Here is a 27,193-nt window from a genome sequence, read left to right on the forward strand (position 1 = left end):
TAACATGAAATTTCTCCAAACTTTTACTGGTCCGACCTTCATGAGATCAAACTGGGCTGAATGAACCTGAAATAAAATGAGCTCACTTTTTGTCTCTAACACAGTGTTATTCCTCTGTCCTACATCGTTCATTACAATTACAGACACATTTACAATTATGCAAATTAGGTGATGACATCATTTAGCAACTTCTAGTGACTTTTCGGACAGAAAATAGATACTTTCACTACTGGGGAGTTGGAAACTGCCTCTACAACTATATGAACTGAATCCGAGAGTCTGAGAATCTGAATCTGAAAAAGAGTAATATTAGTCTTTTTTTCATGTAATTCTTCCTTTTCCCTCATTTCCCTGTGTTCTCCATAAACTGTAAATGCTCTGCTTGGCTCTGAATTCTTCATTCATTCAACTCCACAGGTCCATCTTCAACCCTATTTCTGACTAATGACACCAGAAAGGTGGTTTGGAGCGCTGGCCCTTTAAATGCACAGGAGACACTTCAGGCCCCGCCCCCTCCAGGTTGTCAGCTGTGCTGCTCGGTCCCGTTCAACTGACAATTGAACATTTGAGGAAATGGGCTCCAAGTTTGGACATATTTTCAGTCTGGACTACAACCGCTGATGACGACAAACAATTATGAAGAAATACTGGAGAAATGTTGGTCTGAAACAAGACTGTTTTTAGCCCATTTTTAGGGGTGCTGAAGCATCCCTAAATTCATTCCCAGCACCCCTAAAATATTTTAAGGTTGCTGAAATGTTTTTTTTTTTTTCTTGTTTACTTTATGTCCATTCTTAACATGCTAGAAAAATGTCCAAACCCTGTACGGTACATGATTGAAACAATATTTTAACAACAAAAATACAGCAACCCCCCCACCGTGTGTCGAAAATAGTTTGATCCACCCCATCCCTCCCTCATTTCCCTGATGTGGACTCTGAGTGTTCCACCTGTACAGAGCAGTGTGTGCAGGCACTGCCTTCCAGAGCTGGGATACAGTAGTGGTGGAAGGACCTGGTTTAAACCAGGATATGACAACACATCACTGTCATCACCAGTCCAGATTTTTACTGCATTGAAACATAGATCCTTGTTTCTTCTGTTAGTGGGAGTTAGCTGATGTTTTCTCTGTGCAGGAAATGTTCCATGTGGTTGAGTCCACCTCTGTCCTCTGTTTGAACTGGACTGACAGAAGCTGCTGTTGTGTCTGTGCATGAGTTCAGATTAAAGACAAGGAGAGACCGACTTTATCTGACTGGATGAACAGTAACTCCTACTGTGTCTGTGTGTGTGTCCGTGTGTCTATGTGTGTGTGTGTGTGTCTGCGTGTGTCCATGTGTGTCTATGTGTGTGTGTCTGTGTCCGTGTGTGTGTGTGTGTGTAGACAGCCACCCTCATCATGAACATACAATTGTGTGTGTGTGTGTGTGTGTGCAGACAGTCACCCTCATCATGAACATACAATTGTTTTTTTCTAAAAAAAAAAAAAAACAAAAAAAAACAGCCACATTCAGGTAAGAGTGTCAGATCAATTCGTGTAACTTCATTTTCCACAGCAACCAAATATTCTGACAGTGATGTTGTCAGTTGAATAAATGCACCAGTTTATATCTCTTATTAGATATAAAACACATTGTTTGGTTATTTGCCTTTTGGTTAAAGCACAAACAGAGAGAGTGGAGCAGAGACGCTGAACATATCCACTGGTCTACAGTTTATTAGAAATGATCTGCCTCAGCTTAAATGTGCTAAATGTTATGTGTTTTAATCAGATTAATTGGAAAACAAATGACCAAAGTGCTGGTTTGCTGATGTTTTGATGGTATATGATAAAGTGTTATTCCACATACATACATATATATATATATATATATATATATATATATATATATATATATATATATATATATATATATATATATATACACATACATACTGGTTAATGTCCATTTATCCAACAGATGTCTAAATGTTCCACTGATAGAACCTGTCCAGTCCATGTCTTGTCATGTACAGACAGTGTTTGAAGTAGATCTGGTAGCTCTGACACTAATGTTCCTCTGGAGTTAAACCCATTCTCTCGTAGATGTATACGGTGAGGAGCTGCTGTATCAAAATGGAGGATTGTCTTCCACCAGAAATTAGGGTTAGTGTATATTTCTTTTATGATTCCAATCCATTCCTCTTTTACTGTGGCTCAGCATTTAAACAACTTTTATCAGATTTGATGGTTTAATCACAGAGTTTGTCATACCCCAAAAATGTTACGCTTTTCTTTCACAAATGTGGGAACGATGGTCTGAAATTGCATTAAAATGTACTAAACAGTTAAATTTCTCTTGCCTGGCCAGCCAGCACTCTGGGTGCTCAGCACCGCTAAACTCTGATCCTAGAATCGCCCCTGATCTGAAGTCTGGACCTGATATGTGCAAATGTGGAGATGGAACTAGTTAGAGACGCAACTAATTAACCCTGTAAACTCTGAACCATTAAATCACTGACAGAAAACTCCAGTTCTTTGAAACTGGAGCCTTTATTGGTCCTTCTGAACAACCAAAAAACATTTTTTTTTTTTTCAGTTTCCATGTATGAGTTTCAATTTTGTATCATATTTGATCCATCAGGTCTCAATGCTCAAATATAATTATTTTTGAACAAACAAAATCATAATCTAACACAGACATGTCTAACACATAGTTAATTCCTTTTGTAAATGGTCCCAGTTCTTCCTCCTTCCTCATTAATGACAGTCTTGTAGTGTCACTGGAAAGGCCTCTGGTGAATGAACTCCTCCCCCTGGTGGATTATCTGTGTATTGCATGGATCTAATTGTATACATCAGGTTTTTCAAGAAATAAAATATCACACTGATCATGTAGAGGGCTTCAAAACTCATGGATCAAATATGATACGTTTAGGGTTAAAGGGTTAAGCAGGAATTCAAACAGGTTGTAGAAATCCACTGGATTTTTGTCCAAATGAATCGAAATATAGTTTAGCAGCAGCTGGAGGGTTCAAATTCAAACTGTCTGAACTATTAGGGTCCAAATCCACAAAGAAATGAACCACAGACTAAGAACAGTGGGTTTAGACAAATATGAACCATTTAAATGAAGTTGTCCAGTTTTATTAAATGATGAACCTGTTTCTGATCCATGTTGGTGTCATAAATAAACACCAGCTCAGTGGACGTGTGGAGGTGTCAGGTCTAACTGTAGAACACTGTTCTGTGTGTGTGTGTGTGTGTGTGTGTGTGTGTGTGTGTGTGTGTGTGGTTCTGGACCTTCTGTTGGATCAGACTGATTCCAAAGGACCTCAGAGATGCAAACAGCCTCTTCTTCTTTTTCTCTCACAAAGACGCTCATTGTCCTGTCTTCCTCTGTCCTCTCTCTCTCTCTCTCTCTCACACACACACACACACACACACACACACACACACACACACACACACACACACACACACACACACACACACACACAGACACACACATTCCTCATTTCAGCCTCTTTATTCCCTGTTACATTAAATTCTCAGATGCAATTATGGAAATATAATTCACCCAATGAGCAGCCATCCCAGAACCTCCAGTCCAGTTCCAGCCTTGAACTCATGACATGCATTCAAATGTGTCTTTGTCCAGAGTCAGACAGGTTTGTCCCTCTGATGTCCCGCCCAGACGCCCTTCTAACCAATCACAGCCTGTAATCTGTACAGTGCCGTAATAATGTCAACATTCTTTTCATACAGTTTTTTTTTTTTTAACCTCCGCCAAGGAACAGCAGAGGTTATGTTTTGTTCGGGGCCTGCCTTCCTGCCTGCCTTACTAAAATACTTTAATTACAATGTACTTAAATGATTTCAGTTTTATTCCATTACTATAAAATGTTCAGTATATTTTACTCATTTGTAGACATAGTTAAAAGTATGAAAAAGTTTCAGTTAAATGGATTTAAATCACTCAGTTTTAGTCATGACCACACCTTTTCATGTGTGCATTGCATTGTGGGTATTGGGCATATTGTTGTAAGTGTGTTCTTTTTCTGTGCAGGGGTTCAGCGGGGTTGTGCTGTTAGTGTTCATTTGGACTGAATGTGTGTATGGCAGTGTTTATTGGCCTTTTTCTGTTTGTTTTTGTATTTTTGTACAGCTGCACCATGAGTCACAGCCAAAGGAAGAACTATGGATTTACTGTTCAGCTGGAATTGTGTTTATTTTATGTAAATCATGTTTTACCAAATTTAAAGTATTTCCTGTACTGGCTAATTACACTGAGTCAACTTCCTGTTTAACTTCCATCCACGCTAGAATATAAGAAGGAATTTATTTTGTAAAAGATCTTATTTTTAATTAACTTGGAACTGAGTCCAATGAACTGATGATATTTAGTCTAATGATTATACAAAGAAATTGACATTGCAACAAACTTTAAGTTAAATTAACTTGACATTTAGTGTGTTGTACTTAAAATAGCAATTCCATTCAAATCAAACATTTAAGTTTAACCCTTTTATACATAGTGGTCACTGCAGTGGACAGTTATTTTACAGCTGTTCTCTCGCATATTCATGGATTTTATGGTTTTAGTTGCATATCAGCCAACACATTGGACACTCATGCTGATGCAAACACTGCAATTCATACCATTACTGTAACTTTGCTGTTCTTGATAAACCTGATCTGCAGTAACATGTTTGAGTGTAAATCAATTGCTAGTTTTTATTAGACCGTAATTAACAGCTTTCTTAAACAATTTTTTTTTTTTTTTTGCATATTATCTCCATGAAGGAGTAATAAGAGTCAGAGTATGCTCAAATGTGAGAAAACATCAGATTAGCTGCATTTAAAAAAAATTATACTGTAGTTTTCACAGTCTATCACTTTCTGATATTGCATTTTAAATACATGTTTCTTTGCTTCAAAAATTAAATGCATGGTGTCCAGCTGAGTGGACATTTTTTGTAACTCCATTAAAAATAGGTTCATTAAAAAATTTCAATCACATTGTATTTTTCATTTCTTTGCTAAGGGCAGTCCGGTCCTTGTATGACCGAAGCAGGAGCCTGGTTCGCATTGCCGGCAGTAAGTCAGACCTGTTCCAGGTGCATGTTGGACTCCGGCAGGTCTGCCCTTTGTCACCGGTTCTGTTCATAATTTTTATGGACAGAATTTCTAGGCGCAGCCAGGGGCCGGAGGGGGTCCGGTTTGGGGACCACAGGATTTCATCTCTGCTTTTTGCAGATGATGTTGTCCTGTTGGCCTCATCGAACCTGGACCTTCAGCGTGCACTGGGGCGGTTTGCAGCCGAGTGTGAAGCGAGCGGGATGAGGATCAGCACCTCCAAACCCGAGGCCATGGTTCTCGACCGGAAAAAGGTGGTTTGCCCTCTCCGGGTCGGTGGGGAGTCTTTGTCCCAAGTGGAGGAGTTTAAGTATCTCGGGGTCTTGTTCACGAGTGAGGGAAGGATGGAGCGTGAGATTGACAGACGGATCGGTGCAGCGTCTGCAGTGATGCAGTCGCTGTACTGGTCAGTTGTGGTAAAGAAGGAGCTGAGCCGAGAGGCGAAGCTCTCGATTTACCGGTCAATCTACGTTCCTACCCTCACCTATGGTCATGAGCTTTGGGTCATGACCGAAAGGACAAGATCTTGGATACAAGCGGTCGAAATGAGTTTCCTCCGCAGGGTGGCTGGGCGCACCCTTAGGGATAGGGTGAGGAGCTCAGTCACCAGGGAGGAGCTCGGAGTAGAGCCGCTGCTCCTCCGCGTCGAGAGGGGCCAGCTGAGGTGGCTCGGGCATCTGTTTCGGATGCCTCCTGGACGCCTCCCTGGGGAGGTGTTCCGGGCATGTCCCACCGGGAGGAGACCTCGGGGAAGACCCAGGACACGTTGGAGAGACTATGTCTCTCGGCTGGCCTGGGAACGCCTCGGGGTCCCCCCGGAAGAGCTGGAAGAGGTGTCTGGGGAGAGGGAAGTCTGGGCATCCCTGCTTAGACTGTTACCCCCGCGACCCGGCCCCGGATAAGCGGAAGATAATGGATGGATGGATGTATTTTTCATGCCTAAAGAGGAAGAAAAACACTCAGGAAAATAATCTTGACTAAGGTCCTCATAATTCATACATCAAAGGGTTAATACACTCAAGTTTCAATTACTCATTACTTACATTTTTTAAGGCAACCGGTTTACTCAAATTTTTGAAGTAAACTCAACTTCTCCGGTCTTACAGTGTGGTGGTGATTAGGTCACATCCATTCTTGGGCGCGTACCACTTTCATACTGCAGTGTACAGTACTGGAGTCCACACAGCCCGTACCCAGGTCTACCTTCAGCTGGACTCCAGCACGGAACGTTTACATTCACACTGATAAAATTAAGCATTCTTTGGGGTCAAATGTACTCGGATACAGACTCAGGTATGCTGTGTGAACACAGTCCGCCTGTTTACAGAACAAACCCAAACGGCACTCGGGCCTTTTCGGAAAGTTTGTCCCAAAGTGCATTGAGGGAATGTGAGTTTCCGTGCAGCAGCAGTCTGTCTGTCTGTTGGTGAAGCTGAACCCAAATGTGTCCTTTACCTCCGTCCACTGACTGGACTCATTCTATAAAACAGCCCTGGTGGACTGGAGGAGTTTACGGTGGAACCATCTGGATCATTTTCTACCTGAATCTGTAATTAACAGCTTTCATTTGGTCGCATTCCCACAAAGACGAAGACGAAGGTGGACACAGCACCGCCACAACGACCGTTGAGCTAAAAACAAAACAAGATATAAGATGATGAACAGAATGACTTCACACCTATAGCCTCTAGTTTTGTAATTTAGTGGATTCTGTTTTGAAATAAAGACTAAAGTCTTTCATTAAATCAAAATAAGAAAAATCAGACCAATCTTATGTTTTATTTAATGAAGCAGAAGAGAAAGCCAACGACAAGAAAAGATAAACAGGATGAGAAAAAATAAAATGACAGAAATCACATCAAAGGCATTTCAAAGTCTGAGCTTTTTATAGAAAAACGTTGTAGAGAAAAATCATATATAGAACAAATGTTTAACTATATTATATTATATGAAAATGTCATGTTATGAGAATAAATTCCGAATATTTCAAGGAAAAAACTGGAATACTGTGATGAGAGACATTGTTTGCTGGGACACTTCACGTATATTATCCAGAACCTACGGCCTCACGGGGCTTAAACAAAAAGGTTCTCGATTGAAGTCTAAGTCTAATGCCGCGTTTCTACTACGTAGTATCGGCTCCACTCCACTCCACTCCACTCGACTCAGCTCGGCCTTTTTGCATTTCCATTACGAAAAAGGACCTGGAATCTGGTAGCCAGTACTAGTTTTTTGGTATCACCTCCGCTGAGGTTCCAGGACTGGGGACCAGATACTAAAATGTGACACTGCAGACCACTGATTGGTCAGACAGTTGTCTCTGTGACCCGCTGTTTTACAATAAACAGATGTGGAAGTTTACAGTAAATCTGTCGGTAGGTTAATCCACATGATGACAGCCTGTAAAACTACACCATGGTTTGTCGAAGAGGTTCAGACGTAAAAATTCAGCATGAGCTTGACGAGACAAAACGCAAAAAGCGAGTTTATCAGCAACTCTGAGCAGACGACACGGAAGTAACGCGTCGCATCGCTATGACGACCAGGTACTGTAAAGTCTGTAGTATCCTGTAAAGGAAACGGTCTGGAATAGGACCTGGTACCAGAGTCCAGTTGAGCCGAGTTGGTTCCACGTAGTTGAAATGAGGCATTAGTCTAAGTCTAAGTCTGTGTGGGGGTAGGGGGGGGCCCTTAGCAGAGTTTTGCCCAGGGCCCCACAGAGGTGTAAACCGGCTCTGGTTGTGAATCTGCAGTTTGTGTGCCGACTCCACTATGGACGTATAATCATGATGTGTCACCGTCCATGGAAGCGGTGTTGGAGTGGACTGTGGGTTTTATGTCCCACCCATGTTTCCTCTGAAGTCCTCAGAACAGAAAGTCCTCTGGTCGTTTTATCAGTGAATACAAACACAGTGTGTGTGAGGGTCATATAAAGGAGGTTTGTACATTAGAGATTCAGATCTGAGACGGCAGCGACTGGATTACACCCCCCCCCCCCCCATACCCTCCCACCTCCCTCACTGTGGGTTGAACAGCTGTTCAGCAGCTGTGAGTGCAAGTGTGAGAAAGTCCATGTGAGTCCAAGGGAGGACGATAGAAGACACAGAGGACTGGAGTTCATTCATTCATGAGGCACCTTCAACCCCACGACTCTGGACTGGATCTGAAAAAGACCAGAAGGACAGAAAGACAGAGGAGGGACCAGAGGAGGGACCAGAGGAGGGACCAGAGGAGAAACCAGGGGAGGAACCAGAGGAGGAACCAGAGGAGGAACCAGGGGAGGGACCAGAGGAGGGACCAGAGGAGGGACCAGGGGAGGAACCAAGTGAGGAACCAGAGGACGAACCGGAGGAGGAACCAGGGAAGGAACCAGAGGGGGAACCGGAGGAGAAACCAGGGGAGGAACCAGAGGAGGAACCAAAGGAGGAACCAGGGGAGGGACCAGAGGACCAACGAGAGGACCAACGAGAGGACGAAACAGAGGACCAACCAGGAGAAGAACGAGAGGAGAAACCAGGGGATGAACCAGGGAACTAACCAGGGGACGAACCAGAGGAGAAAGCAGTGGAGGAACCAGAAGACAAAACAGAGGATGAAACAGAGGACCAACCAGAGGACAAACCAGGGGACAAAAATTAGGATGAACCAGAGAACGAAACAGAGGAGGAAGCAGTGGAGGAACAGAGGACAGAGAGGAGTGAGAAGAGGCCTTCGACTAGTGCTGCAGTTATCTACAGTACAACACTGGTCTACAGGTCAGGTGGTTCCACTGGTCTACAGGTCAGGTGGTTCCACTGGTCTACAAGTCAGGTGGTTCCACTGGTCTACAGGTCAGGTGGTTCCACTGGTCTACAGGTCACATGGTTCCACTGGTCTACAGGTCACATGGTTCCACTGGTCTACAGGTCAGGTGGTTCCACTGGTCTACAGGTCACATGGTTCCACTGGTCTACAGGTCAGGTGGCTCCACTGGTCTACAGGTCAGGTGGTTCCACTGGTCTACAGGTCAGGTGGTCCTACTGGTCTAATCCAGTCCTAAATGCTGGTTGGTTGGTTTCCCAGATCCAGTCTGGGCTCCAAATGTGAAACTGTAGAATTAATGATAGAATGGGTTTAAGTCCAAAGGAATATTAGTGTCAGATCGACCAGATCTACTGCAAACACTGTAAAAACAACAAAACAAACAAAACTTTCCAGTAAACACTGGAACATTTAGACATCTGTTGGATAAATGGACACAAACCAACATGTACGTGTTCGAACACACCATCATACACCTGGAAAACAGCAGCAAACAAGCACTTTGGTCATTAGTTTAACAATTAATCTGATTAAAATATGAGCATTTAACACTTTTAATCTGAGGTAGATCATTTATTAAAAACTGTAGACCAGTGTTATTTTTGTTATCCATTAGTCAGCTGATTATTTTCTGTGATTTGATCAAACAATTTTTTGAATAGGTGAAAAAAAAGTAAACATGTGAAACAGACATGTGTGAAAATGACAAATAACATGTCCTTTATTCCAGAACCAGAAACAACCACAAGAAGTATAAAAGTAAAAGGAAAAATAGAAAAAATATTGACTTGAATTGATTAAAAACAAGTGGTTCCAGGCACAAGCCCCGCCCCTCACACCTATTGTATCTTATTTTGTCATTGACCCAGCTGATGTCATCATGTCTGTGTGTGCTGATGTCATATCTATTACCTCTATATATGTGGCAAGTTTGAAGTAAATGGAAACATTTGAAATTTCTCCCAATATATGTAAATGGAAGAAAAAAAGATTTTAAAAAATTCATAAAAAATGTGAACTTTGACCTACTTTTCCCAAAATGTAATCACATCTGTTCTGGGTCACTGGTAAAATACAAACACAATTAGGTCTGAATTGAACCAATAGTTTTACTGCTAAAGTGTAAACAAACAAACAAACAAAACAAAGCAAAAGCAATAGGCCTCCCCTCCCCTTTTGGTGTGTGTGCGTGTGTGTGGGTAATAATAACAAAAATAGCTGCCGCTCTGATTTCATCAATAACACATAGTGTCTCCTACAGGACAGACTGTGTGTTACCTGTGTGGTCTGGGATTAGAAAGAGCTGCATCTGAGGAAAGAAGGAACAGGACAACTGAAACACACACTGATGGAAACACACACACACACACACACACTGATGTGAACACACACTGATGGAAACACACACACACACACACACACACACACACTGATGTAGCTGTGTTCATCCTCATCCCCATCTCTCTCCAGTTGCAGTAGTGGTGTCATTGTGGACAAATGTGTTTTTGCTCCATTTTGGTGTCTTTTTATAGGGAATGGTTGTGCACAAATGAGGAGAGGTCCAATTCATCTGTGAGTTTCACTCATGAGCAGACATGGGTGAGGAATACACAAATACAGTTCTTACTGCTAATCAAAATCAATCAACCGGAACCAGGAAAACAATCATTTCACTTGGACTCAGAACTGAACTGAACTCATTGGAGTTTGCAATTTTGCAATAACTGTCATATTTCTGAAAAAATCGAGAAAATGAAAGTGGTGCATTTCTTTTTTCCTTGAGTGTATTATGTTATTATTTTACTGGTTCGGCCCATTTCAGATCAAATTTAGCTGAATGTGGCCCCCGAACGAAAATGCGTTTGACAGCCCTGCTTTACTCGGTCCCAAAGCCCAGATAAAAGGACAGGTGGAATTAGGACATTTACAAAAATGAAGGATAAACAGAGTATAGTTCATTTGTAGTTTTAAACAAATTTAAGGTGCTTTTATTCTCACTTAGGCCCAATCCCAATTCACCCCTTGGCCCCTCCCCCTCCATTTTGCACATTCACTTGAAGGGGTAGGGGTGTCCCAGAGGGGGCTAAGGGGGAGGGCTGTTTGACCCTCCAAATGCAGTGATGAAAGTGAGGAAAGAAAAAAAAACTTAAACTTTTCTGAGCATTTCATTCTGCATGCTCTTAGGTGCATTCTGGTGCACTTTGGGAGCAAAAAACTGTAAAGCATTAAGGTTCAAAATTAATGAAAAAATACATTTCACACAGTAATGTGGTCAACATTTTATCAAATGTCCCTTTGACAAAGGGGGTCATATTCACATACAAGAAGATGATAATGAGAAAACAATGTTTCTAAGAAGGCTTCTGTGAAATATTGCCATTTATGCAAACTGTTTCCTTATTCTACATTATCTGTGGTGGACTCAGACATTTAATATATTAATTCACCATATTAATTACACAATACAGAAGACAAAGAAATAACGTACGGCTGTACACAGCACGGCAGGGTGGTGAAATACTACAATCTACTGAATGACTTCAATGAGTAACAAAACCTGGTTTGCTTGTCTTCCGGACGTACTCCGACAGAAAATCCCCATTTCTATCAGTTTCCTGGAGCCAGGACCACTTGAACTTATGTTTGATTCCTGCCTCACACTTCAGTTTGTCCCCACGCTGAAGGACAATGAATTCTGACATGATTTCACAGAATATTTAGATGAAATACATTGGCGGTAAAATACTCAAAGCGAATCCGCCATCTTGTCTCCAGAGATGCGAAACACACCACGTGTCATCAACGGACCAATCAGAGCCATCAATACAAGTTCTGTGTTGTAAACGAGCATCTCAGTGGTAGAGATGAATGGAGAAGAAAGCAATATGGCCGCGCCCATGAGACGGACCCAGATAAACATAATTTACACTTTTCGGAAATGATCCAGACATGTTTAATTTACCGGAACATATACTCAGTTTTCGGAAAAAAAAAAAAAGGATTTCTGGCAAAAACCGGAACACTTTCATCACTGTAAATGGAGATTTTCCAGGACCACACTACAAACACAGGGGTCAGAGAAATCTCCCATAATTCTGTTCAAATTATCGACAAGATGGAGGTAAACACAGCAGCCCCCCCCACTCTCTTTTTCTCCTCCTTTACTCTCTCTCTTTAACCCTTTAACTGTTCCTGTCACTTGTCCATCCTCCAGGAGGCGGGGTCTGCTCCAGGTTTCTGCTGTTAAAGGTACTGTTTCCTTCCACTGTCACTAGTGTTTACTCCTGTTGGACTCTGTTGGTTTCTGTAAATTGGCTTCAGAGTCTCCATATGTAAAGTGTCATGAGATAACTTTTATTATGATTTAGCACTATATAAATAAAACTGGATTGATTGAAAGAGCAGCAGTGACGACAGAAACACACAAATGTACGGATTTACTTTGTAAAAAACTGAATTTGATCATCCGTTTAATGTCGTTTCAATGTGTTATAGATCGCATTTCTGCGGTTTGTGGTTGATAGACACCCAAAGTCCATGGAACAGAGACGGTTCCAGCTGCTGACCACATGGAGAATTCTGTCCCAAACAAAGTTAGAACATCTGTTTATAGTGACATCAGTGACTGATGATGACGGAACAGGTCTGGAAGGGTTGGACCATTTCAGAGAGGAATGAGTACACCACTACCCCTTAGAACTGGGTTTAAAGGGGGAGGGGCAAGTGTAAGGGCCAAGGTGGAGGGGTAAAAGGGAGGGCCAAGGGGTGGGGTAAAGGGGAGGGGTAAGGGGGAGGGCCAAGAGGTGGGGTAAAGGGGAGGGCCAAGGGGTGGGGGTAAGGGAGAGGGCCAAGGGGTAGGGGTAAGGGGGAGGGCCAAGGGGTGGGGTAAGGGGGGGGGCCAAGGGGTACGGATAAGGGGTGGGGGAAGAGGGAGGTCCAAGAGGTAGGGGTAAGGGGGAGGGCCAAGGGATAGGGGTAAGGGGAAGGGCCAAGGGGTAGGAGTAAGGGGGAGGGCCAAGGGGTGGGGTAAAGGGGAGGGCCATGGGGTGGAGGTAAGGGGGAGGGCCAAGGGGTGGGGTAAAGGGGAGGGCCATGGGGTGGAGGTAAGGGGGAGGGCCAAGGGGTGGGGTAAAGGGGAGGGCCAAGGGGTAGGGATAAGGGGGAGGGCAAAGGGGTAGGGACAAGGGGTAGGGAAGAGGGAGGTCCAAGGGGTAGGGGTAAGGGGGAGGGCAAAGGGGAAGCAGTAAGGGGGAGGGCCAAGGGGTGAACTGGTACTGGGCCTTATTGTCTCTAACACAGCGTTACTCCTCTCCTACATCGTTCTTTACATTTATACTAATTAGAATCACAAAAACTGAGAAAATCTTCACAACCGTAAGTCAGTTTCAAAAGCAGCAGAAGTCAGACCCTGTTTCCAAGTATCAGCAGATCCAGTCCAGTGTACACAGGATTCACAGGTTTGTACAAGTTAAATTTAAGAGTTTTAAGACCCCGTGGGACCCCTGAAGCACAAGACTGTTCAGAAACGGATGCATAAAACAAAAAAAAAAACAAACAAAAAAAGAGGCTGAGATTATGCAGTGTGTGTGTGTGTGTGTGTGTGTGAGTGTGTGTGAGAAGAATTGAGCCAATGGAGCTTTTTAAATTTGTTTATTTGGACCCTCCTCCAAATCACGTCTGTAATTTTTCCATTTCACAAAATATTTACAAAAAAAGATACTTTTATGTTGTTTTTTTTTCCTCCTGTCAATTGTTGTAATAGCTTCTTTCGGATGATGACCGTTGCTCACAACTAGCAGTCCAGTCTTTTACAAAAAGTTCATGAAAAACAAAAACAAAAAAAACTCCTCCCACCCCATTCGTCGTCACACTGTTTTAAAACTGCATACAGTTTTGTTTTTTTTTTTTTAACTCCATTGTTCTGCTTTTGAGTGCTTAAAAAAACTCTTCCCTGCATGCTTACAGCTGCAAACAGGAAGCCAAGAAGAGCTTGTGTGCTTAGTGAGAGGAAGTGACATCTTTGCCCTGCAGGAAGTACAATTACAGCATCGTCAGATCCTCCAGATGCTTGATTGGTTTCTGTCCGTCCAGAGACGTGTGAATCCTACACATGGACCAAATAATAAGACAAAGTCCAATGGAAAACAGTGTCCTGCCAGAATGGGCCTTTCTGTTTCTGTCCGGTGGGAAGCCTCGGCAGCAGGAAGTGGGGGATTGGGATTCCTGCTCCTGGAAGGGGACAACAACAACAAAAAAAAAAGAAAAAAAAAAAAAAAAAAAGAAAAATCCCAGAAGCCGGGATCAGACGCTCAGCTCTGATGTTGTCCCTTGGGCAGAACAAGGCGGTCCGCGTTATGGGTGTTCCTCAAAAACCGGGAACATGGAAGAGCGTTTGTGTTCAAGCCATCCAGCGAAGAAAGGAAGGAAGCGTCATGACAAAAGAAATCGAAGGACAGATAGGGACCACCAGAGTCTGCTTTGAAGGACCTAGTAAAAGAACTTGAAAATATGAGGCTAATAACGTAAGGCATTCAACCTCAGTAAGACTAGAAGGGGCGTACGCCGAGGAAACATCCGACACCGACAGTTGGAAGATGGTTGCCGCTCGGCTCCCCTCCCCCAGATGTGACGTTTGAGTTCCTCCTGTCTGTACATAAACACCACATAGGTCCCGTCGGCTCCTCCTCAGCCCCAGTGTTTGTGTCCGACTCGTCTGAATGTGTTAAATGCTGAGTCGCTATATATGCATTTAAATACACTACATGAAACACTGAGCGCAAAGAAAATACAAACAAACGAGGAAGGAAAGGAAATTAAGAAAAGAAAAGACCAAGATTAACCCTGCCCCCGAAGATGTGTGTACGGTAGTTCTAATCCTTATACTTGGATGAGTGTGTGGTACTAACAGCAGAATCAGAGTGTACTGGTGTGTTTCTTCCACTTCTTGGAGTCGGTACATGTGTGCTATTTGGTGTCTCATCTCTATCGGCAAATCCAGCGATCCACGGCTAACAGACACCATTACTGCGCTGGAAAAGCTGAGGTCGTTAGTGGAAAATGTCAAATTTGTAGCAAAAGTGACCATAAAATAAAAAAGTTGAGAAAATGTGAATTACAAAAGTTTGTGTCCACGCTGTGTGATGTCATCAGAAGGTGGCGCTGTCGGTTACAACTCGCACGGCAGGTCCAGAACGGTCCAAACACAGTAATGCACTGTTCAACAGGGCGAACTTTGATTGATCACCATTCCAACATTTATTTCAATATAAAGTAGCTGCTTGTTTTGGATAATCTTTCACGGTCCAACTAAAGTAAAAAATAATTTAAAAGTAAAAACGTGGGTCATTTAGTAACACTAATCTGTCAAACTGTTTCTAAAATGTCCCGTCAGAGAGATTTGGAATATCGTCTTTTGACCCAGAAGTAGTTCCATTCATGATGGTTCTTTCACGAACAGGGAGAATTTGGTCTTGTTCTCTGTGTAGACAACCTGGTGTACCACGTTTCACTGATTTACGGGGATACGTTAGCTCAGGTCCTGTCCATACGAAGACGGTTTCGGTTGTACCTGTAAAAGTTTTGTATCGGATAAGTCTTTTGTCCACATGAAACCGGTGTTTCCAGTCACTGAAACCGCAACTTCCTGAAATCGGGTCCCAGAGTTGATACGTTTGAATATGCTGGTTTTGCATCTTAATCTGAACTACCAAACCGCAACTTTTCTAAAATGATGATGTCATAGCTCCGCCTCTCTAACCTTTCACTCCGGAAGCAAGACGCCACTTCACAACAACATAAAGTAGCTGCTTGTTTTGGATAATCTTTCATGGTCCAACTAAAGCAAAAATTAATTCAAAAGTAAAAACGTGGGTCATTTAGCAACACTAATCTGTCAAATTGTCTCTAAAATGTCCCGTCAAGAGAGATTTGGAATATCGTCTTTTGACCCAGAAGTAGTTCCATTCATGATGATTCTTTCACGAATAGGAAGAATTTGGTCTCATTTTCTGCGCAGACAACCTGGTGTACCACGTTTTACTGATTTACGGGGATACGTGGGCTAAGTTCCTGTCCACATGAAGATGGTTTCGGTCGTATCTGCAAAAGTTTTGTATCGGATAGGTCTTTTGTCCACACGAAAACAATGTTTTTAGTCACTGAAACTTTCTGAAACTGGCTCCCACAGTGGATACATTTGAATATGTTGGTTTCACATCTTAATCTGAACGAACAAACCACAACTTTTCTAAAACGATGATGTCATAGCCCCACCTCTCTAACCTTTCATCCCGGAAGAAGGACGCCACTTCACAACACCACCACAAAGGGTGGACAACAGTAGTGCTCCTGCTACAACAGTTTTTGAGCTGATTGGAAACATGGAATCAAAGTCTTCATCTAGACTTTAATTTCAATGAGCAACAAACGATAATGGCAACAATATTCACTACATGCTCTTGGATCTAGTGCAGAGATGTTGTTGTTGTTGGGTAATCTATGGTTTGTTTACAGTGCACAAGCTTTCTGCACATGCTCCACATGTTCTTCTTCTTTATTTTTTGTGAGAGCATTACAACGCCACCTACATTTGTACTCAATTGTTTTCAGTGGTTTCATGTGGACGCAGATATTTCCCGACATGACGAGCACTTTTGGGAAAAAAAAAAAAAAAAAAAAAAGATGGGATAGGAAAAGATGTGGTTTCGTGTGGACATGGCCTACATCACTTTCCATATCCTTTTAACTCTGTTTTGAAAGGGTTACTAACATTCGATAACACATTTTCCAGGCCAGAACCACTTCACTTTCATTTCATTAGCGTTGCTGAATGCGAAGTGTTCACCACCGTCCGCTCACAGATCATCTGTGTGTGGAGTTTGTATTTTGTCCGCGCACCTCAACAGGTGAATCTGTATCTGAGAACGTGAGATTTAACAGTTGTCTACGTCAACAATGACTCGGTAGAGGATTAAACGGTTCCACAGACTGAATGACATCACACACATCTGCACACTGTCCACCTCCAGTACATTTTGGATCGTCCAGGTGTTTTCTGGAAGCCCTGACCACCATCTTTGGTTTGACTGTTTCCTGCGACCTGCTCACCAGCCAGAGACAGTAACTACAATCCAACACTCCTCTTTTTAGTTTCTTCCATTTACACAATTACAGCCGTACCGCTCTAAACGCAGCCAATTTCAGTAGCTAAGGAGGGTCAGACCTGGGTGATCTTTGGGTGGGACCTTAACCCACAACTATTTTTGTCACAACTTCCAAATGATTTTTTGGTCTTTCCCAAGTAATTTATCATCATTTGTTGTAATATTATCCACAGCATTTAGCATTTTTCAGTGTAAATCATGTATTTTCCTGTATTTAATTCACTGATCATGTAGATGTTCGTAAGTAAAGTCACAGGTTATTAGATTAAATCAGACGAGGAGGAAAAAGTGACTTTTTCAACAAAATATATTAACTGAATATAAAACTAGTGTGTCCGTCCACTGTCATTGATCCAACTGTTGAATCAATGTTGCAGAAGATGATGGTGTTTCCACGGTAACTACGGACCCTCTGAAAGTCCAAAAAGTTCTCCGACAAATGTCAAAGATTCCTTCTTTGTAGAATCTACCAATGGAAACATAGATTGTAAAAATGTCTTGACACTAATGGAGCTTTCATAAAAAAAAATAATAACTGAGCTTTTTTGATGAATAAACTTATTACATTTGTCTGAGAACTTCTGGACCTTCCCTCCATTAACCTTGATCCAGTTTTTAATGGTTACAACATATCTGTACTAAATGCTGTTGGAGCGTCCTGTACATGTTGGTTTTGTGACATCAACTGAATGTTTTCCTACATTAGATTGTCCGCTAGAGGAACCTACACTGGAGTTCAGAAGAATGTCACACTGTTTTGGGGTCAGTTTATTCAGAGAACTACTGCAGCTTCGCAAGTCCATCCACTAATGTTATCGAGCCAACAGCTGTTTAGGGATTTACTATCTGCCGTTTACCTGTCTGATTGAATACAGCCTAATTCCAGTTCAATATGTTCCTCAGTCGTTGCTTAAGGGCAGTTTCATCCCTTAAAGGTACAGTGTGTAACTCCCCTACCATCGGTGGTAGCAAATACTTGAATCAATGCAAAGACAGTGCGATTTCTCTGTTAGGTGTTGCGCTTACTAGAGCTGCACAATATATCGTTTGAACATCGTCGTCGCAATGTATGTGTGCATAATAGTCCCATTGCAGGTCCTGCGATGTAGGAGGCAAATGAAGTCAACATGTTCTCTTCTAAGTTCATCCTGGGTACCTGACACACACTGCACACAGCCATCCACCAATCATAAACGTTCTTAATCAGTTTGGAGTGAGTTGCTGGTAACAATATTGAAAAATGAGCAACGAACAAGAGAAAATCACCGAAAACGAAGACTTATGCCGCGTTTCCACAATGTGGTATCGGCTCGACTCGGCCTTTTTGCGTTTCCATTACAAAAAAGGACCTGGAATCTGGTACCCGGTACTAGTTTTTTGGTATCACCTCCGCTGAGGTTCCAAGACTGGGGAACAGATACTAAAATGTGACAAGTAAACACTGCAGACCACTGATTGGTCAGAGCTGTCTCTGTGACCCGCCGTTTTACAAAAAACAGATGCAGAAGTTGACAGTAAATATAGCAGTAGGTTAATCCACATGATGACAGCCCAAAAAACTACACCATGGTTTGTTGAGGAAGTTCAGGCGTAAAAATTCAGCATGAGCTTGACGAGACAACATGCAATGAGCGAATGTATCAGCAACTCTCTGAGCAGATGACACGGAAGTAACGCGCCACATCGCTGTGACGTCCAGGTTCTTTAAAGTCGGTAGTATCCTCTAACGGAAACGGTCTCCAAGAATAGGACCTGGGACCCGAGTCGAGTCGAGCTGAGCCAAGTCGAGCCGGTTCCACGTAGTGGAAACGTGGCATAAGTGCAAAAAAGAAAAGCAGCGTCAGTTATCTGAAATTATTTCAGCTACACGAAGGATGAAACTGAAACTCGTGTTCTGTGTCAACACAACGAGAGGAAACTAGTTTGACCATTTACGTTGGTGCCACACAGATATGATATCCTCCTGAGTAGTTTTTCATATTGCAATATTTATTGCAGAGTTTTTAAAAAATCGCAGTCAGTTTTTTCCAATATTGTGCCGCTCTAGTGCTTACGTAACAGCTGGCACTTTGGGACAAAAAGTGTTGGCTGTATCTTTTGTGATTTTCGAATACTTCGTTTCCACAACCTGCTCAAATGTTGAGCACCTCAACTTCTCTGTTATCACATCCATGGATCAATGAGGTACGTGTAGAAAAACAAAAACAATCATGAATTGAACGTGAAAAGATTTAAGATATTTGTCACGTGGATATCTTAAAAGAACATGATTTTGGTTATTCTAGTTTGACCGTTTTTGCTGATGGTCGTTCAGTTTGCTGTCATTAAAGCGGTACAAATAAAATTTCTAAAGTTATGTCCTTTTAGGGATTCAGTGTTTGTTTGTATTTAGAGTTTTTTTTATTTTTTTTTAATTAGAGTGAGCGGATTCCTACGACCAGAGGAAGAGGCAGAAGCAGGGGTAGGGGTCGAGGGAGAAGCAGGACTCCAGAATCTTCCACAATACCGAATTTTACAGAATCTTTGACTTATGGGGAAAGGGTAGAGGTTTGTAGAATAACGTCTTACTATTTCTTTGTACTTGTTCCACATGCGTATTGGCTATAGGCTATGCAAGTAGGCTTATGGGCTACATCACTTACTGTTTTGTGCGACTAATTTATGTCGTCTGTGCCTAAATTTATGTTGTGTTGTGTATGCCTGAATAAAATAGTTACATATGATCGACTTTTGTCCTCTGTCGGCTCATGTAGGGAAAAAAAAAATGGCGTTGATAATAGCGGCAACCAGCAAGCAGTACCCACACTATGTATTTAAACGGGTTTTTCAAGATTAAATGTAATCAGATAGTTTTTCTTTGACTGATTGAGCACTATTTTTTATTCAATTATAATCAATAAGTAGATTGATTATTGGAAAGAACACTAAAAATCTTACACACTGTACCTTTAAATTCTGAACCAAGTTCCAAATGTAGGTTTTTTACCACACTGCTGCAACTTTAGTGGCAGACTAATACATTCTGTTGTTATTATCGGTATCAGATGTCAGTAAGTTGTTCAACTGCCACGTTGTTTGTTTTCATTATAGTAACTATAATTAACTTCCTGTGATTTCATGGTACAAATGAAGAAATCCAGGGTTCACTGTTATCTGGACCACCACCATGGGTTCAATCAAAGACCTTTTTTTTGGTCAGCACTGTGGCTGGGGAGGCAGACTGACAAGTCTGTAAGTCCAGAACAGAAATAGGTGTCAAAGCACCTTTATTTGTGGTCCATGTTGTGTGTCTCTGATAAGTAATTGTGAAAGTGAAATGATAGCTAAGTCAAGTTTATGCAAGTTTAGTCAACATGAAGACAATGTAAACAAGTAAAACAAAAAACAGTGGTATTGGCAGTGGGTGTCATCGGCCAAATTGAGGTTTTAATAGTAGATATTGACCCAGAATTTCAGGATTGGTGGTCCCCTGGTGAACTCTGGTGTCGGATGTGGTTCACCATGCTAAACTAAACAGCTATGAGATTATTAGAAAGAGAAATTGACTATTGACAAAACCCTACTGCAGTCCCAGGTCTCAAATGGGGCCGGTACTCCTCATTAAATAAGTGCTTATTTATTTTGCTTTGGGTTTAGGACAATGTTGGCTGTTGGAGCAGCTGGGAACAGGACATTCATGTTGGTTACCGAGACACGTCTGTGTAGAGAAACATTACATCGAAGGCAGAAGGAGAATGGTGGACAATAAGAACAGTTTGTATTCAAATGAGTGAATATTGTAGATGACAACGCAGTAATGGTGACTAGAATCCCTCTGGTACTTCTACATTTTCCTGTATATCCAAGTGTGTGTGTGTGTATGTGTGTGTGTGTGTGTGTGTGTGTGTTCTACACTATGTTAACTGGTGACGTAGTGCTTTGTTGACGGCTGTCCATACAGCCCATAGAAATCTGCATGTCTGTGTGTCTGTGAGGCGTCTATCCAGTCCCTCACTGCCAAACCCTGCATGGACGGACCCCCAGAGGTCAGGCCCGGGGGAGGGGGGTAGTCTTGGGCACTGACCCATGGGAAAGAGCCTGAGCGGGGGTACGGAGGATGGCTACGGTGCCCCGACACAGAGGGAACTCCAGAGCAATAGCAGTTATCCATCGTACACACTAGGATCTTGCGGCCGCCGTACTGCGGCAGCACGGCCTGCTGGGAGGAGTGGGAGGAGCTGCTGCCTCCAGGGGGAAAGTGCGAGGAGCCGAACACAGATCCCGAATGATGATTGGTCAAAGAGCCGCTCCCGCTTCCTGTACCACCGCTCTCGCTGATGTGGGGTGGGCCACAGGGGCCGAGAGGCTGCTGATTGGAGGATTGACCTTCTCCCGAGGCGGAGCTGGAGCCCAGGTAGGGCTGCTTTGCTAACGATGAGGAAGAAGATGATGAGGAGGAGGAGGAGGAGTCTTTGAAACCTGGCGCGGCATTTTTGCTGACGCTCCCGTTTCCTTCTGGGAAAGCAGTGGAATGTTTCCGTTTCTCTGCTCCAGTGCTGGAGCTCTGACCACTGGGATACGCAGGAACAGACTGCAGGAAGATCGAGGGAGGGGTGAGAGGAGCTGAGAGAAAGAAAAGAGAAGAGAAGAGGGGTGAACGAGGGGGGCATAACGCCACTTCAAACACTCATGGCGGTCATATACTGGACTCAATGCTGGTCGGTGTATCTGAGGTCTTACCCTCCAACGTTCTCCTCAAGCTCTTCTCTCTTTTGGAGATTTCAGAGAGGAACAACTTTGAGTTTAGATTCCCCACTTTGTGAGGAGGGAGACTGCTGCCCACACATGCCTGAGACCTGCAACACATGCCAAGAGATATGCACAAATATTTAGATATGCACAATTCAAGATAAGACATCTGCCTGGAAGGACCACCTGCATATGAAAAAAAACAAACAAACAAACTGCAAAACAAGTGGTTCCAGGCACAACAAGCCCCGCCCCTCGCACCTATTATAGCTTATTTTGGCATTGATCCAGCTGATATCATCATGTCTATGTTAATCTGTTCCTCAATGGCATTCATTTATTAAAACAAGTCAATTTTTTTTTCAGACTGAAATGATTAGAAATGACGAATTTACGGAGGCTTTTAATGGACTGGTTTCCCCGATCCTTTATAACAGTGGAGAACCACAATGTTAGGGAATTGGGGGGGGGGGGGGGGGTTTGAAAATTTTTTTTTACCCAAAATTTGAACAAAAAATACATGTACCTTAGCATTATGTCAGAGTGATGTAGAAGAACTGCCTCTATATATGTGCCAAGTTTGAAGTAAATTGAAACAAAATTGATGTTTTTATAGACATTTGAAATTTCACCCATTATAAGTAAATGGAGGAAAAAAAAGATTTAAAAATTCATGACAAATTTGAACTTTGACCTACTTTTCTCAAAATGTAATTACATCTATTCTGGGTCACTGGCATTCTATAAACCCAATTTGGTATGAATTCAACAGCTTTGCTGCTTAAGTGTAAACAAACAAATAAACAAACCAAAAACAATAGCCCTTGCCTCCCCCTTGGGGGAATGTAGCAATTTTTTTCATATTTGTTGAACTTTTTCATTTGTTGTATATGTGTGTTGTTTAGTAGTTATAGTGCAGGGCATTTTAATGTGACTGTGTCCACACTAATCCTTTTTTTTTTTTTTTTTTTTATAAATATGTGTAACTTAAAGTATATTCAGACCAACTAAAGCCAAGACTTTTGGAGATGCTGCTAAGGCTGTTATAGTTCAGAATTAAAACATCAGCCAAAACTACCATCAGCTGTTAATTCAACATGGGCACTGAATTACAGGCAATGCTGTCCTTGTCGTTTGTGCTGGCAGCCATTACACAGTTGAGTTCTATCCTGCTAATGAAGAACCTTAGAATGACAAGAACTGGACTAGGACTCCTCAAAAAACAAACAAAAAAAAAAACAAAACACATTTTAACCTTTTTCCTCTAATCATATCCCCCCATATCATGTCAATACCAACATCATGTGCAACTAATATGTAAATATGTACAGAACAACTAATATAAATAGCAGACTGTTTTTTTTTTTACATTTCATGTTTCATTCTTAAAGATATGAGTTTTACATTAGTACAACAAAAAACTAAGTGTAGACACACGGGCAGAAATGTTTAAGTAAATCCACCGTTTCCATTAAATGCTAACATCAGTGTGCATGAGCTATAATGTTATAAGTTTGAGTCTCAAAGCTGTTTCAGAAATATGTTTTTTTTTTTTTTTTTGCTTCATATGTTTGGTACTACTGACTACAGTCACAGCAGAAAACCTATTATTTGAGCCAGCTGCCTTATCCTGGGGTCTGATCATGTCAGGACTGTCTCAAACAAAGGGGACACTTTGGGGATTTTATTTTCAGATTTAAAAAGAGGTATAAAGAATAGTGCAGATTAGAACCACCTACGGCTAACGACTGGATACAAACTGTGATTGGAATATTTGAAATGGAGATTCTGACCCATAGACTGAGGACTGAAGAAGAACAGTGTCATGATAAATGGAAGAAATGGACAATTTTCATTTCAACGTCACACTACTAAAAACAATTGTTAGTCACAAGGTTTATTGTAGTCAATGTATCCCAAATGTCCCCTATGTTTGTCTTGTTTTGTAATGTACATAAAATAAACAATAAAAATAAAGTAAAAAAAAAAAAAAAAAGAGGTATAAAGAGATGGTTTATACACTGTCTAAAATGTAGAAGGTTTCTGAGTACTACCAGATATTTACTGTTTGTTTGTTTTGGTTGTTTAATTAATTCTGTTATCTTCAAAAATGTGTTTATTTTTTTTGTATGTCTGTACATGTGTGTATGTGTGTGTATGTTAGAGATGTAACAATATGAAAATTTCATATCACGATTATTGTGACCAAAATGATCACAGTTATGATTATTATCACAGTATTGTTGAAATGTGTTCAAAATGTTCCAAAAGTATTTATACACACACTGAAATAATTTAATCAAGTTGTATTTAGAAAAAAAACTAATAAAATAAAACACACAATGCACATTCTGTTGGTAGAAACATTAAAATATTAACATGTAATTATCAAATATACAAATGTGCATTAAAGATGGAACCTCATGGATATAACAGATATCTACACCAGGGGTCTGAATTGATACAATTTTATTAATATCTATGTGACTGTCGATTCTGCTTATCAATCCAATTCCTTATCAATTCTCCTATTGATTCCTGAGTTGTTTTTTGAGTGGGAAAAAAAATGGTTGGACAGGTGATAGTGGAGCTGGTTTGACCATTTTCCAGATCAAATCACTCTGAATGTCACAATGGGAGAATGAGAGAGAGAGAGAGTGAGAGAGAGAGAGAGATGTATGAGATGGAGGTGCGCTTGGACCGGGTCTGTGCATTCATATCGCCCAGTCGGATCCACCTCTATATCACTCATTCATATAATAGTGAAATAGTGCCTTTAATCCTTTTAACTCCAGCTCCACAGAATGACCAAACATGACCTCTGACCTGAACTCACTTAAATATCATGGTGGAAAATCCAGTCCAATCATTCGGTTGGACTTTTCAAATCTAAAAGAACATTCTGGTCCACCTTGGAGATTCTATTCGTGTAAATCTGTTCAACACACTATATTTATCCATCAACCATATCAGCTGTAGAATCTACAAGGAGGGACACATATTCAATTTGAAGGTTGAACACTGATCCATTCCATGGAGAAGTGAATGGACCATCCAACCGATCACCTAAACATGTCTGATTTACTCATGTTTGTTTTTCTTCTGATCAGAAGGATTTGTTGCTTTTAGTGATGTCTCCATCTGGATTTTTTTGATTCTGATCTGTTTTTTTGTTTTTGTTTTTTTCTTAGGATTAGTTTTGCCCATACGATCCAATACCGACTTTTTACAATGACATTTTGATTTAAAATTGGAGTCATTATTTATGGGTTATTATACTATTATTTTACTTCTCAGTTGGGCTGAATGTGGAACCTGAACTAAAACAACTATGACACCTTTGACTCTTAACAACTTTACTATCATTTTTTGCACTTTCCAAATTCACACTGTGCGAAAAATTAGACTCTTTGGTGGGCCGGTTTTGGCCCATGGGTCATATGTTTATCACTGCTGTAGCGCATCTATGGACAGGTCTGTCCAGGGATTATATGGGGGCGCATTCCGTGCTATACTTCAGTGACGTGCACATCAGCGGGTTATTCCTGGGTTGAGTTGGGGCGGGTCAAATACTTCCACAAAAGCTCCTCGGGTTGAAAAAAACCCGACTTGTGCATCACTAATGGACTTTAAAGTGAAAGTGAAAGTTATAGATGCTTTACCAATCTGCCTAAGCCTCCTGCTGTTGTGCAACTAATTTTCCTTTTCCCATTCTTCGGAAAATTTAATTTTAGGGGGCAGGGTGTTTGTTTACCCCTGCCCCAGAACCGGGCCCGGATCAGCTCGAACTCATGACTAAATCCAATCTTCTAAAAAATGCCAGATCGGCAGCAGATACTAATCTGCTTCAGTCAATAGGTGTGCAAAGGATCCTCACGATCTACTCCAGTCTGATTTGTAAGACAGAATGACAAATGCAGACATTAAAATGTCTTTTTCACATTTATTAAGTTTTAAACATTTATCTATGCTTGGCAGGGAGTTTGCATTGGTTTGCTGCTGGTGGCTGACTCGGCACCGTGTCCTTCAGCTCTGGGTGATTCCTGCTGACAGACTGAGCTCATGAAATCGTGTTGTATGTGATGCCAGTTTATTGCATTTTGTGCCCTATACGTACCTATTTTCATCCTTTCGCACGTTATTTAATGCCATTTGATGGCGTGTCAATGCGCTAGCCCCTAATCGCTAACCCTAACCGCTATTCGCGCAAGCCACTAATCGCTAATCACTAACCCTACCTCCTCCATTAGTTTCCTCTTTGTTTTGGTGCTTAACGCACATGCGTATGTTCCAGAACCAGCTGCGTGATGACATCAGGACATCCCGCATACAAAACGGAGGCAGACTGACGGCGGATTTGTTTTATTTTGTAAAATCGATTTTGGGACATTTACATTCTGAATCATAGTAAATGAGAATCGCAATTTTTATATGAATCAATGTTTTGGCACACCCCTAATAGATATGACTGCTTTACTGCGGTAATCGAGTCATGCATCACTGAACATGGACCAAAAGGATTTTAGAGGACACAATTATGCATTTGACTGAGACACACACACCTATTTATAAAATACATCCAAACAGATAGGAGACCAGGACATGTCCTTCCTGTGGAGGTCCTCTACAGGTACCTGTTTCAGTCATCGGTATAAACTCATGTCTGACCTGTCTGTGAGGATTTTGACGGGCTTGGTGTTCTTCATGAAGCTCAGTTCTTCAGCTTTACTGAATGCCGTGTGGATGGAGCTTAGCAGCTTCTGTGCTTCATGACGCTGCTCTCCCAGAGCCAAAACTTGGGTGGCGTTCTCCTGGCAGAACCGTGACTGGGCCCGATCCACGGCCTCCAGCGTCCGACCCAGATCCTCCTCCAGGAGCTGATGCATCCGCTGGTACTGCAGACGGACCTCCTCTTTCAGCTCACATACCCTGTCCTGCAGAAAAACAGCAAAAACACATACGTTGGAAGATTAACAAAGCGGCCTGTTTTTGCTGTTTTACAGCTGACGATATGAGGAAGGAGTAACATACTGTACCTCGACTACACACTTGTCTGAGTCCAGTTTACAGAGCTGCTCTTCTATCTCCTGCACTCGTTCCTCTATACGCTCCTGCTGTCGTAACAGGCTTTGCTGTGAAATGAAAAAAAAAAGACAGGAAGAGAGTGAAGTACAGCGTTTCAACTCCTCAGTAGTAAAAGTATCTATTATCTATCCTAAAAGTTACTGGAAGTTAATAAATGACATCATTACCTAATGTGCATAATTGTAAATGTTCATGTCATTGTAATGAATGATGTAGGACAGAGGAATAACACTGTGTTAGAGACAAAAAGTGAGAATAAAAACACCCTAAATATGTTTAAAACTACAAATTAACTGTA

General features: G+C 41.7%; 1 protein-coding gene across 2 annotated transcripts in view; it reads right to left on the reverse strand.

Annotated features, from left to right (window-relative positions):
* Positions 1-13,660: 13,660 nt before the first annotated feature.
* Positions 13,661-27,193, reverse strand: part of trim8b (tripartite motif containing 8b) — a 32,640-nt gene continuing 19,107 nt past the window's right edge. Inside the window, exons 2-7 of one of the 2 annotated variants that reach the window (XM_030121952.1) lie at positions 26,847-26,942; positions 26,479-26,744; positions 21,802-21,917; positions 20,962-21,684; positions 19,142-20,923; positions 13,661-18,103 (exon numbers count right to left, since the gene is read on the reverse strand). In XM_030121952.1, coding sequence (XP_029977812.1) covers positions 20,981-21,684; positions 21,802-21,917; positions 26,479-26,744; positions 26,847-26,942 — 1,182 coding nt within the window. In that variant the 3' untranslated portion in view covers positions 13,661-18,103; positions 19,142-20,923; positions 20,962-20,980. Of the gene's footprint in view, positions 18,104-19,141; positions 21,685-21,801; positions 21,918-26,478; positions 26,745-26,846; positions 26,943-27,193 lie in introns of both variants that reach the window. The other variant, XM_030121953.1, reaches the window with a different exon arrangement.

Source organism: Sphaeramia orbicularis, chromosome 19, assembly GCF_902148855.1.
Source record: "Sphaeramia orbicularis chromosome 19, fSphaOr1.1, whole genome shotgun sequence".
NCBI lineage: Eukaryota > Metazoa > Chordata > Actinopteri > Kurtiformes > Apogonidae > Sphaeramia > Sphaeramia orbicularis.